General features: G+C 23.5%; 2 protein-coding genes across 4 annotated transcripts in view; one reads left to right on the top strand and one right to left on the bottom strand.

The window, feature by feature from the left end:
- LOC117181554 overlaps positions 1-2,128 on the bottom strand; it is a 50,427-nt gene extending 48,299 nt beyond the window's left edge. Inside the window, exon 1 of the mRNA XM_033374376.1 lies at positions 2,005-2,128. Coding sequence (XP_033230267.1) covers positions 2,005-2,101 — 97 coding nt within the window. The 5' untranslated portion in view covers positions 2,102-2,128. The remainder of the gene's footprint in view (positions 1-2,004) is intronic.
- Positions 1-11,482, top strand: part of LOC117181551 — a 79,657-nt gene that overhangs the window by 5,036 nt on the left and 63,139 nt on the right. For 2 of the 3 annotated variants that reach the window (XM_033374368.1, XM_033374369.1), the window contains exons 3-4: positions 1,720-1,863; positions 6,376-6,528. In XM_033374368.1, coding sequence (XP_033230259.1) covers positions 1,723-1,863; positions 6,376-6,528 — 294 coding nt within the window. In that variant the 5' untranslated portion in view covers positions 1,720-1,722. Of the gene's footprint in view, positions 1-1,719; positions 1,864-6,375; positions 6,529-10,236; positions 10,495-10,574; positions 10,659-10,835; positions 11,162-11,482 lie in introns of those variants that run through there. The other variant, XM_033374373.1, reaches the window with a different exon arrangement.

Genomic DNA, 11,482 nt, shown 5'->3' on the forward strand with positions numbered 1-11,482 from the left:
ATATTTTTTTTTAGTTTTTGTTATGAAAAACAAAACAAAACTGTTGACAAAATCTATTTTGAAACGTTCGTTCAGTAAATGATGATATATTTGTGAAATTTAAGATTATGCAAAAAAAACTGACCGTACTTAGAATATTATAATTTTTTTTAACTGAATGAATAATACTTGGACCCTATTTTACGAATAAGCTGTAAACTTTTATTAATAATTTGTATTAAAATACCAGTATTGCAGATTTAAACAATTAAAAATTAAAATCGTTTGAAGTTTAAATTTTTTTATAAAAAAAAACAGTTTTATTTTAGTTACTGTAAATATAAATAAATAAATTATTTTTTAAATTTATCTGAACTTTAAGTATAAAAAACTTAACAATAATTTATTTGACAAAACGATTCTAAATCAGTTTAAAAATTTGAGAATTTCCAGATTGTAACTGTTTCGATTCAAAAATCTTAATAAGAATTAAAATTAATATAATATAATTCATTCTGATAATTTTATTTTTAAATAAAAATTTTTATCATTTATTTATAATATATTTTTAATTCATAATTTCACTTCTTCCTTTATATTACTTTTTATGCTAAGTTTAATAATTAACTTTATTAATATATTCTTTTTACTAATGTTTGTTATCTTTAAAAAATGTAAACTTGCGGTTAAAACTTTATAAACTATTTTCAACTTAAAAATACCTCCATAATCATATCGTCGTAATTAAAAGCTTTTATTAAATTTAAAATATTGATTAATTCCAAATTATTCAATTTTTACCCATTTAATTTGAAATTTTTTAATTTCGAAAAAGAATAAGTATTTAATGTTTAGCAGTATTTCACTATTTATTTAAGACGTCTAAATTGAAACCAAATATTTAAAATTAATTTTTGGAAAATTCTGCAAATTAACAAAAAACCCTGAAATTTTTCCAGGTTCTTTTTTGATAATTTTCGAAGTATCTCAAAATCTTTTTCAATTTTCTGTTACAATAATTTTTAAACATGAAAAACAATTTTCAATTTTCCAAGGAATCTTAAGAAAAATTTTGTATTCTTTTGCAGCTTTTCACAATTCTTAAAAAGATTCTAAATTTTTTTGTTTAAAATTTGGAAAATCTACATTTTGTTTTTAAATTCGGCTATGGGTATTTGCACCAAATTTAAGAATCTTTTAAAATTTTCAGGATTTTCTAAAAGTAGTGGGAAAAATTCAATTAATTAAAAACTATATTTAAAAGTTCCGAAAAATTTTCAAATGATTTTAAATTTGGAAAAATTTAAAACTACTTCTAGCTTTCTCAAGATTTTGAAATAAAATTTTAAAGCAAGTTTAAAATTCAAGATGATTTAATTTATTGTTTATTTTATTAGATGGAAAATTTTTTTAAACAAAATTCGATTTTTTAAACTTCATTGACCGTGAAAAATGTTTGCGAACCGAAAAAAATCCGGAAAATGACCAGGAATTTTCTTCTTCTATTAAAACGGCCACCCCGTTCTGATGACTAGTGTTAAAATTTATTATAATCAAAATCAATCGAATTAATTAATTTCTTACTTCTTCAAATTTTTTATTTAATAAGTGCAAAAATAAAATCAAGTATTGACTTGAAGATTGAAGAACAATTAAAAATATGGTTGCATTATCGAGCAATTGTAGAAAATAGTAGCATTATTGACTTGTAAATTTTGATTAATTTATTATCCATGACAGAAAATGATGGACATGCACGAACCAGCTCAGAAAAACACTTCCGGCTGTGATATTGCAGAAAATAATGTATGTGTCGGGACTAGCAGTAAAATGGGTTGTTCTTACATCAGAAAAACGTATGAAAAATTAAAACAATTACAAAAGGTAAGAATTTTGTGAATTAAAAATATTTCTACACTGTAGCTTCTAAATATATAAATAACTAATTTCATTATTATTGTTTTTTTATGACAGCATACAGATATATAAATGAGAAATTACTAGGATTGTACTAAAATACGTTACTTTTGATGTTTTTATTTTTATGCATATCGCCCCAAGTTTGTTGTAATCCACACCAAAATAATTCCTTTAAAAAATGAGTGTAGCAGTGGGGCCACATGATGAAATTTAAGCTTTACGTGCGCTGACCGTTTAATAAGAGTACACTGATGCATTGAGGACACCTATAAGCGTGAAAGAGGTTGCATAATGGTGGAGTAGTGGGGATATGACATTATAAGAAAGTGCAGAGACACAGGAGAAGAGAGTAAACATACGTTAGGCTCGTCCAAAATGCACTAGAATTTTTTTAAATTGTTTTAAATATCGCCCCAAAGCGGGAATCGAGAAAAAAATTATTGCTTTAAAAAAATGTGTGTGGCAGTGGGGCCGCACGGTAGAAGTGAAACTTTACATGCGCTTGACATCGTATAGAGAACACTTGTACATTGAAGACGCGAATGAGTTCAAAAGAGCTTGCATAGTTGAGGAGTAGTGGGGATACCTCTCTCTTCAAGTATACTTTCTATACCTGTTCTTTTCAATAGCGTCTCCCTTTTTTTCAGTGATTCGAAATTGCTGTAAAGATTCCTCTCCGATATCCCCACTATTTCCACGCTAAAAAAAGAAGGTGCGTTAGGATGAACCCACTTTTTTTTAATTTGATACACATTGCCCGGAAATTGGTTTGAATTATAAATTTAAAAAATTAATGTAGCAGTGGGGCGACATGACGAATTTTAAGCTTTATGTGCACTCAGCGTCTGATAAAAGTACACTCATATATTTAGGACGCATAAGCGCGCAAGAGGTTGCATAGTGGTGGTGTAGTGGGGATATATCTTTTTAAGAAAGTTCAGAGAGACAGAGGAAGAGAGCGCACATACGTTAGGATGATCCAAAATACACTCGAATTTTTCCTAATTGTTTTAAATATCGCCCCAAAGTGGGAATCGAGAAAAAAAATGAATGCTTTAAAAAAATGTGTGTGGCAGTGGGGCCGCACATTAGAAGTGAAACTTTAAATGCGCTTGACATCGTGTAGAGAACACTTATACATTGAGGACGCGAATGAGTTCAAAAGAGCTTGAATATATGAGGAGTAGTGGGGATATCTCTCTCTTCAAGTATACTGTCTCTACTAAATCATTCTAAATTGCTGTAATGATTCCTCTTCGATATCCCCACTATTCCCACGCTAAGAAAAACATGTTTTTTAGCATGACCCAATTTTTTCGAATTTTCATACACATTGCCCGGAAATAGATTTGAATCCACACATAAAAATTACATAAAATACTTTTCTATATTTACATTTATATATTAAAATAAATTGTTTAAACAATTTATTATCTCACGTAGAAATTTTCTCTTAGAATAGAGATAGAAAGTTGCATCTTTTTTCATACAAATTTTCCCTTTTTGTTCAATTTTCAATTGAAGTGAGGTAAGACTTAATTAATTCTAACAAATCATAATTGTTTAGACCATTAATTATTATTGTTCATAATCTTCTTTTTAAGTTGTGTTATAAATTGCGATTTTTTCTGAAATTTTCATCTTTCGGTCCACTTTTCTTTTGGAGTAAGATAATATTTTAAAGTTGACAAAAATAATTGTTTGAACAATTTATTATTATTTTTAATAATATTCTTTCTTCTTAATAGTAGAAAGTTGGTTATTTTTTCTGTAATTTTCAACTATTTGTATTTTCTCCACTTGGAGTGACTTAATAATCGATTAAGTTTAGCAGAAATAATCTTCAAACAATTTATTATTGTTTATGGTTACCTTCATCCATAATAATGCTAGATAGTTGTGGTTTCTTCCCTGAAATTTTACATTACATTTAAACAATTTATTATTGATTATAACTTACTCCTCTCAAATTAAATAATATTTATTATTTGTTCCTAACTAAAAAGTCAAAGAAAAGCTTAAGATTACGGAAAAAGCCGCCACTTTCTAGCATTAATTTACGGGAATATTGTGAATAACAATAATAATTTGTTCAGAAATTTACTTTGGATAAATCGCATGAATTATTATTAATTCGCTCAAACTGAAAAGTTTAGAACAATTGGAAATTAAAAAAAAACGCAACTATACAGCATTAATATAGAAGAAGTTAGATACAATCAATAAAAATTTGTTTAAAAAAATTATGTTTGTTAAATTTCATTGATTATTATAACACTATCAGTGATAAGTGGACAAAAATTCTAATTAACGAAAAACATGCGGCTTTCTAGCATATAAACATTAATAAATTGTTTAAAAAAGTATATTTGTTAACTTTAATTATTCATTACTATAGTAAGTAAAAATTGTAATAAGGTAAAATTTTCAAAAGAAACGCCAACTATATAGCATTAATAAATGAGAAGATAGTTATAAACAATAATAATTTCTATAAATAATTATTTTTACGCAATTGAATTAATTTGAACTTACTCCAAGTAAAGAGTACACAAATAGTTAAAAATTTCAGAAAAAAAACGCAATTTTCTGTCATTATTCAAATTTAATATTATTAATAGTAATAAATTGTTTAAACAATTAATTTTTTAACATTAAGTAATTATTTCCCCTATTCTTTTCAGAAATTGGACGAAAAGTCTAAAGTTAATAAAAACTGCAATTGTCTAGTATAATTCTAAGAGATTATTATTAACAATAATAATAATTTGTTTAAACAATTATGTTTTTTAAATTTTATCGCCTTCTATCTTACTTTAATTGAAAATTAGACAGAAAGTGGAAAAAATTATAGAAAAGCCGCGACTTTTCTAACTCTCTTCTTGGAGTAAAATGTTAAAAACAATAATAAATTGTTTTAAAAACTTATGCACACATCGAATTATGAGTCTAAAGTAGTATTTTATGTATAAGAAACAATTGTGATTTAAAAAACCGTAAAAAATATAATTAGCTCCAAAAATGAGCAAAACCCATTTTTCACTTATACGTTTTTTTGGGGCCCTATAAAAAAAAACCCTGTAAAATTTAAAAAGATTTGAAAAAATTTGAAACAAAATTTAGATTTTTGAAGATTTTGAAAAAAATTTAGAAGCTTTTCAAAAATTGAAATAAAATTCAAAAAAATGAAAAAAAATGATTATGATTTGTAAACAAATTTAAATTATTTTGTATTTTATAGTCTTATGACAATATTTAAAACATTTTCAAAGAATTCTCAAAATTGTAAAAGAAATTCTGGAAAAATTTAGAGCAATTTTTATAATTTTGCAGGATTTCTTCAAAGTTGTAGCAAAAATTTAAATCATTTTAGAATACATTTAGAAGTTTTAGAAAATTTCAAAAAGGATAAAAAATTTATCAAGATTTCAAAAGTCTAAAATAAAATGTAGATTTTTGAAGATTTTGATATGAAATTTTAAAGCTATTTAAGGATTTTAAAAGGTTTCAAGATAATACAAAAATTTTCTAATGATTCCTATGGAAATTTAAAGTGATTGCTAATTTAAAATGTAATTTAAGAGAATATTTAAAAATAATTCCAAAACAAATTTTAATGTATAAATAACAATTGGAAGGTTATTAATTTGTTTCGACTCAAAATAAAAATAATTTAACTTCTAATTGAAAAAGTGTTTGTTTTAAAAAACATTTATAATCTTTCAATTTAATGTTTTTAACTTAAATTTATGTAACTTGGTGTAATTTTCGAAATCCGTTCATTTTCTTATTCATTTTTTAACTTGAAAAATTTTTAATGATTGCGTGAATTCATAAATTCTTGGATCTTGAATTGTGGAATATTTCTAAAAGTTAAAAAATTCTTAATTTAGACATTTTCATGGCATTTAGTTTAAAAATTGATTATTTGAAAAGTGTTAAAAGCTGCCATTTTATTTGTGTAAATTATTGAGCATTTGAGTTAACAAATTTTTTTGTTTTTGGAAGTTTAAAATTCAAAATATTTCAACTTTGAATATTTTAATTCGAACATAAATTTTGATTCTAAATTTCAATGATCCCGACAAATTTTTGTGAACCAAAAAATGATCGTGAATTTTTTTATTTGATTAAAACATCAACCCTGATTTTTTTGGAAATTTGTATTTTTTTTATAAATTTTGCAGTTTCTGGTTCAACATGAAAATCCTCTTTGATTTAAATAGTCAAATCTGTATTTATTTTTTGTTTTGGGAGTTAGGGTGACCATAAATCCAGAGTCTCGGAACCTCTTTATCCATCTCTCTGTTTTGTCATGCCTGAGTGAACATCACGCATCCCCCTTTCAAATTTTACATTTAAGATAAAAAAAAGAGCAAAAAAATGATGCAGAGTTTTTTCCTATTTTATGAAAAAGTTTTAGTTATCAAATGGTTATTTTTTAGGTTAATTATTAATTTTTATTTGTGGATACAGAAAATTATGGCCATATACCAACCAACTGAGAAAACCACTGTCATCTATGTTATTATACCAAAAGATGTAAATGAGGTTAATACCCCGACAACCAGTGAAGTGGATTTTACACACATGAGACTAAGATCTGGAGTATTAAAATTATTGCAGCAGGTAAGAGTTCTTTAAATTTAGTTATTCATTCCATGATTTCAATATTTATTTAATTTTAAAACTATTTAAAAATTTTGTTTACATACTATGAATTTATATTATATATATAAATAACTATTTTTTGTTGAATAGTCTAGTATCATATTTTTCATTAAGAATTCATATATTTTTATTAAAAATTTTATTATTTGGTTGCAAATTAAATTTTTTCAGAAAAATTTAACAATTGTGGTTAAAAGTCATCTTTTCAGTTAAAACTTCAATAATTTGGTTAAAAAATTTCTTTCCTAACTGTCAAATTTGGATTGATTGAAAATTCACTTATTTGTTAATAATTTATCTCCTTAGGTAAAAATTTTATATTTTTGGGTAAAAATGCAACTTAGTGAAAATTGAACAACTTTATCATAAGGTTATCCTTTTTAGTTGCAAATTTAACTGTTTTCTTGTAAATTCCTCTTTTTGGATTGAAAATTCAATTTTTCGGTTGAAAATAAACTTTTTTTTGAATTAATATTTTTGGATTGAAAGTTTATTCATTTTGGTATAAAATTTAGCTTTTGATTGAAAATTTAACTTTTTTATTAGAAATATCGACTTTGTAGTACATATTTTGTGTGAAATTAAAATTTCTCTGTTTTAGTTAAAAATTAAACTAGTTGGCTGAATTCGAAACTAATTTGCTAAAAATTATTTTTTAAATTAAAATTTTATTGTTTTTGTTCAAAATTTAACTATTTTGTTGAAAATTATTTTTTTCGTTAAAACTTAATTATTTGTGAAAATTTTTTCCATTTTAGTTCAAAAATGTATATTTCTAAAATAAAAATTTAACTGCTTAGATTAAATTTAAACTTCTTGATTAAAAATAATTTTTTGTGGAAGATTCAGCATTTTAGTTAAAAATAAATTTCTTTTCTTGATAATTCAATCTCTTGTTAAAAATGTTACATTTTTAGTTGGAAATTCAAATTTTTTTGATGAAAATTTAATAACTTTAAAAAATAATTTTTTAGTTGCAAATTCATTTTCTTAAATTCTTTTTGGGTTGAAAAGTCAACTATTGGTTAAAAATTAATCTTTTTCTTCGAAAATTCATATGTTTCGTTGAAAATTGAGAAGTTTTTAGTTAAAAATTTTTTGTTTGTTTGAAAATTTAACTATTAATTTAATAATTTGAAAAAATTATTGTTTTTGATAGGAAATTAATTTCGTCAATTTCGAGAATTAACTATTTTGTCAAAAATTCCTTTTTTCTTTTAAAAATAATCCTTTCGGTTAAAAATTTCACTACTCTATTTTTAGTTGAAAATTGATCTTTTTTGGTTAAAAATTCAACTACAATTGAAAATTTAATTATTTTGTTGAAAAATTCTTTTTTTTTCATTGAAAATTAATAATTGGATAAAAATTTCACTATTATTTTTAGCTGAAAATGTACATTTTTTGTTAAAAATTCAACTACTTGCCTTTAAGTTGAATTACTTTGTGAAAACTTATTGTTTTTGGTTCAAATTTATTTCTTTAATTAAAAATTTTAACTATTTTGTTGAAAATTCTTTTTTTTGGTTGAAATTTTGTTTAAAACTAATAATTTGGTTAAAAATTCCACTTCCATTTTTAGTTGAAAATGTACACTTTTCGGTTGAAAATTCAACTGCTTGGTTTATCGTTAAATTACTTTGTTAATTAAAAAAAATGCTCCAATTGCAAATTGAAACGTCTTGAAAATGTATTTTTTTATTTAAAATTAATAATTCAGTTAAAAATATTAATTCCGTTTTTAGTTAAAAATTTAGACTTTTTGTTTGAAAATTTAAATATTGATTTAAAAATTAATAATTTACTGAATTTGTTAAAAATTATTGTTTTTTATCGGAAATTAATTTCGGCAATTTCGAAAAATTAACTATTTTGTCAAAAATTCCTTTTTTCTTTTAAAAATAATCCTTTCGGTTAAAAATTTGACTATTCTATTTTTAGTTGAAAATTGATATTTTTTGTTAAAAATTCATCTTCTTAGATTAATGTTGAATTACTTTCATAAAAATAAATGTTTTAAGTTGAAAATTCATTTCTATAATTGAAAATTTAATTATTTTGTTGAAAAATTCTTTCTTTTTTTTGTTCATTAAAAATTGATAATTTGGTTAAAAATTCAACTCCCATTTTTAGTAGAGAATGTAAACTTTTTGGTTGAAAATACAACTGCTTGGTTTATATTTAAATTAATTTGTCAAAAATTATTGTTTTTGGTTGAGATTTATTTGTTTAATTGAAAATTGTAACTATTTTGTAGAAAATTCCTTTTTTCCGTTGAAAATTAATATTTTTGTTAGAAATTTTATTATTTCTTTTTTTTTTTACAGTTTTTTACTTTATTGTAACAAATTAAACTACTTGGACAAAATTTGAATTAATTTATAAAAAAATGGTTTTATTCTTTTTTTAATTGACAATTTAACTACTTTGTTGAAAACTAATAATTTGTTTAAAAAATTAACTTTAATTTTTTGTTGAAAATTTATACATTTTTGTTGAAAATTCAACTACTTGGTTTAAAGTTGAATTGAAAATTAAACTATTTTATAGAAAATACCTCGTTGATATCGGAAGTTGTTAATTTGGTTAAAATTTTACTGATCCATTTTCAGTTAAAAGTGTATACTTTTTGGTATAATATTGAACTGTTTGGTTTAAAGTTCAATTACTTTGTTAAAAATTACTTTCTTTGTTTAAAATTCGTTTCATTAAAAATGTATTTTAAAATTCAATTACTGGGTTTAAAGTTGAATTACTTCGTTAAATTTGTTTAAAAATTTATTTCCCTGATTAAAAATTGATCTGTTTTCTTTAAACTTTCTTTTTTTCGTTGGAAATTAATAATTTGACTAAAAATTTTACTATTGCATTTTTAGTCGAAAATTTATACTTGTTGGCTGAAAATTCAACTACTTCATTTAAAGTAGAAATGCTTTGTCAAAAATTATTATTTCTGGCAGGAAATTCATACATTTCATTTAAAATTTGCATATTTTGTTAAAAATTACTTTTTTTTAATTAATAATTTTGTTAAAAATAAACTTTTTTAATTGAAAATCTAGTTTTTTAAGTTTTTCTAGATGAATATGTAATTTTTAATTTTTTTATTTTATTAATTTTTTTATGTATTTTGTTGCAAATTTGACTTTTTTAGTAGACAAATAATTTTCTTGTTCGGAAATTCACCTGCTTTGTGAAATATTCAACAATTTGGTTAAAATATCGTTTTCTTCTTTACCGAAAATGCTTTGTTGCTTCAAAATGTAACATTCTTGGTGCACATTTTTTAAAAATTAATTTTATCTCTTTTATTTTTGATGTTCATTATTTTGCCTAAAAACATTCTGTGTGTTTTGTTCAAAATTAACCTTTTAAATGAAAATTTAACTATTCGATTTTAAGACGAAAAGTAATCTTTTAAATTTAAAACTGAACTATTTTGTTAAAAATTTATTTATTTTGTTTAAATTGCAATATTTTTACTGGAAATTTTTAAAAAATTAAAGCTTTTTAAATAGAAATTAATATAGTATCCACACATTTTATTTTATAATTTATTTTTAGAAAGCTTCTTCTTGTAGGTTGTAAGTTTAAATTTTATAAAAAGTTAAAAACAAATGAACGCGAATGACTAATTATAATTTAAGTAAAAAAAATTATTTCCAGATATGTATTCTCACTATTGCTACGATAGCATTTTTCTGGTATTTTAAAGAACCGACTATAGATTACTGTTTCTATAATTATACTGATGCTCCAAGTCATGCTAAAAGCTATTATTATTATATTTGTGTGACCAATATAGTTATACTATTATGTACATCAGTTTTATTATTTATTTGGCTACCTGTGGTTCACGTTTTTATGTGGGTCATTATACTTCACAAAGTCGAAAAATCCACCAGTAATTATTGGTATGCAATTGTAGGTATTGCTTTCAAACAATTATAAAAAACTAAAAATAAAAAAAAAATAAATTCATAAAATTCCCTTTATTTTTTCAGGAATATACTATTTGTATTTTGGGTGCTATAATTTGCTCAATTGCATCTGCTTTCCTATTTATCGGATCCTTCGTTACATTCTCGGTAAGAAAAACCTTCACGCGTGTTTTCAAAATTTTTAATTTATAGTTCCATCACCCGCTTTGAAAGCATTTACTACATCTTTATTATATTCTGCTAGCTATTGTTTAATAATTCTTGATTATAAAAAAAGCCTTTGCTTTAAATATTATTTTAATAATGATCTTTTTTTTATTGCAGATGTTCACACTGGTTCTTGCTTTACTTTTCATTTTTGACATTTGTTTGATACGCCACAAACAGAAGTTGAATCTTTCATTTCAAAGCGAAGAACCTGGAATCTAAAATAACAATAAAAATGAACTCTTTTCCACCTAAATTCGTACTGAATTTGCATTTAAGTATGGAAGTGATTTCATTTTTGCACTAACATGGACCCGAGGTCTCACTGACCACTGTAAATATCTATATATAATTAAGTTTTAATTATTTAACTAATTTAAGTATGAAGGGACACTTTAATATGTAAGAAATTAATAAATTTATCTACTTTTGTTATTAATAATATTAATAATTTTTTTAAATTGAGACCTACATACCAGAAGTATGGTGCGGTCTGAGAGACCGCACGTACACACTAATTAGTCACTTTTTTAATCAAGCTGAAGGTTTCTTGTGTATGACATCTTGCGTTTATCTTAAAACAAACATATTTAATTTTAACGCTGTTGTGGCCGTGCGGTCTCACATAATGTATACGTGTTTTGACGTCTTGCCTTTGAAATATGTATAAACAAATTCAAACAAAAATATATAATTCTGAAGTTTCTGTGGCCGTGCGGTGTTACAGACCACGTATGTACTTTGACATATTGCTTTTTAAATAT

The sequence above is a fragment of the Belonocnema kinseyi genome, chromosome 10 (assembly GCF_010883055.1).
Source record: "Belonocnema kinseyi isolate 2016_QV_RU_SX_M_011 chromosome 10, B_treatae_v1, whole genome shotgun sequence".
Classification (NCBI taxonomy): Eukaryota; Metazoa; Arthropoda; class Insecta; order Hymenoptera; family Cynipidae; genus Belonocnema; species Belonocnema kinseyi.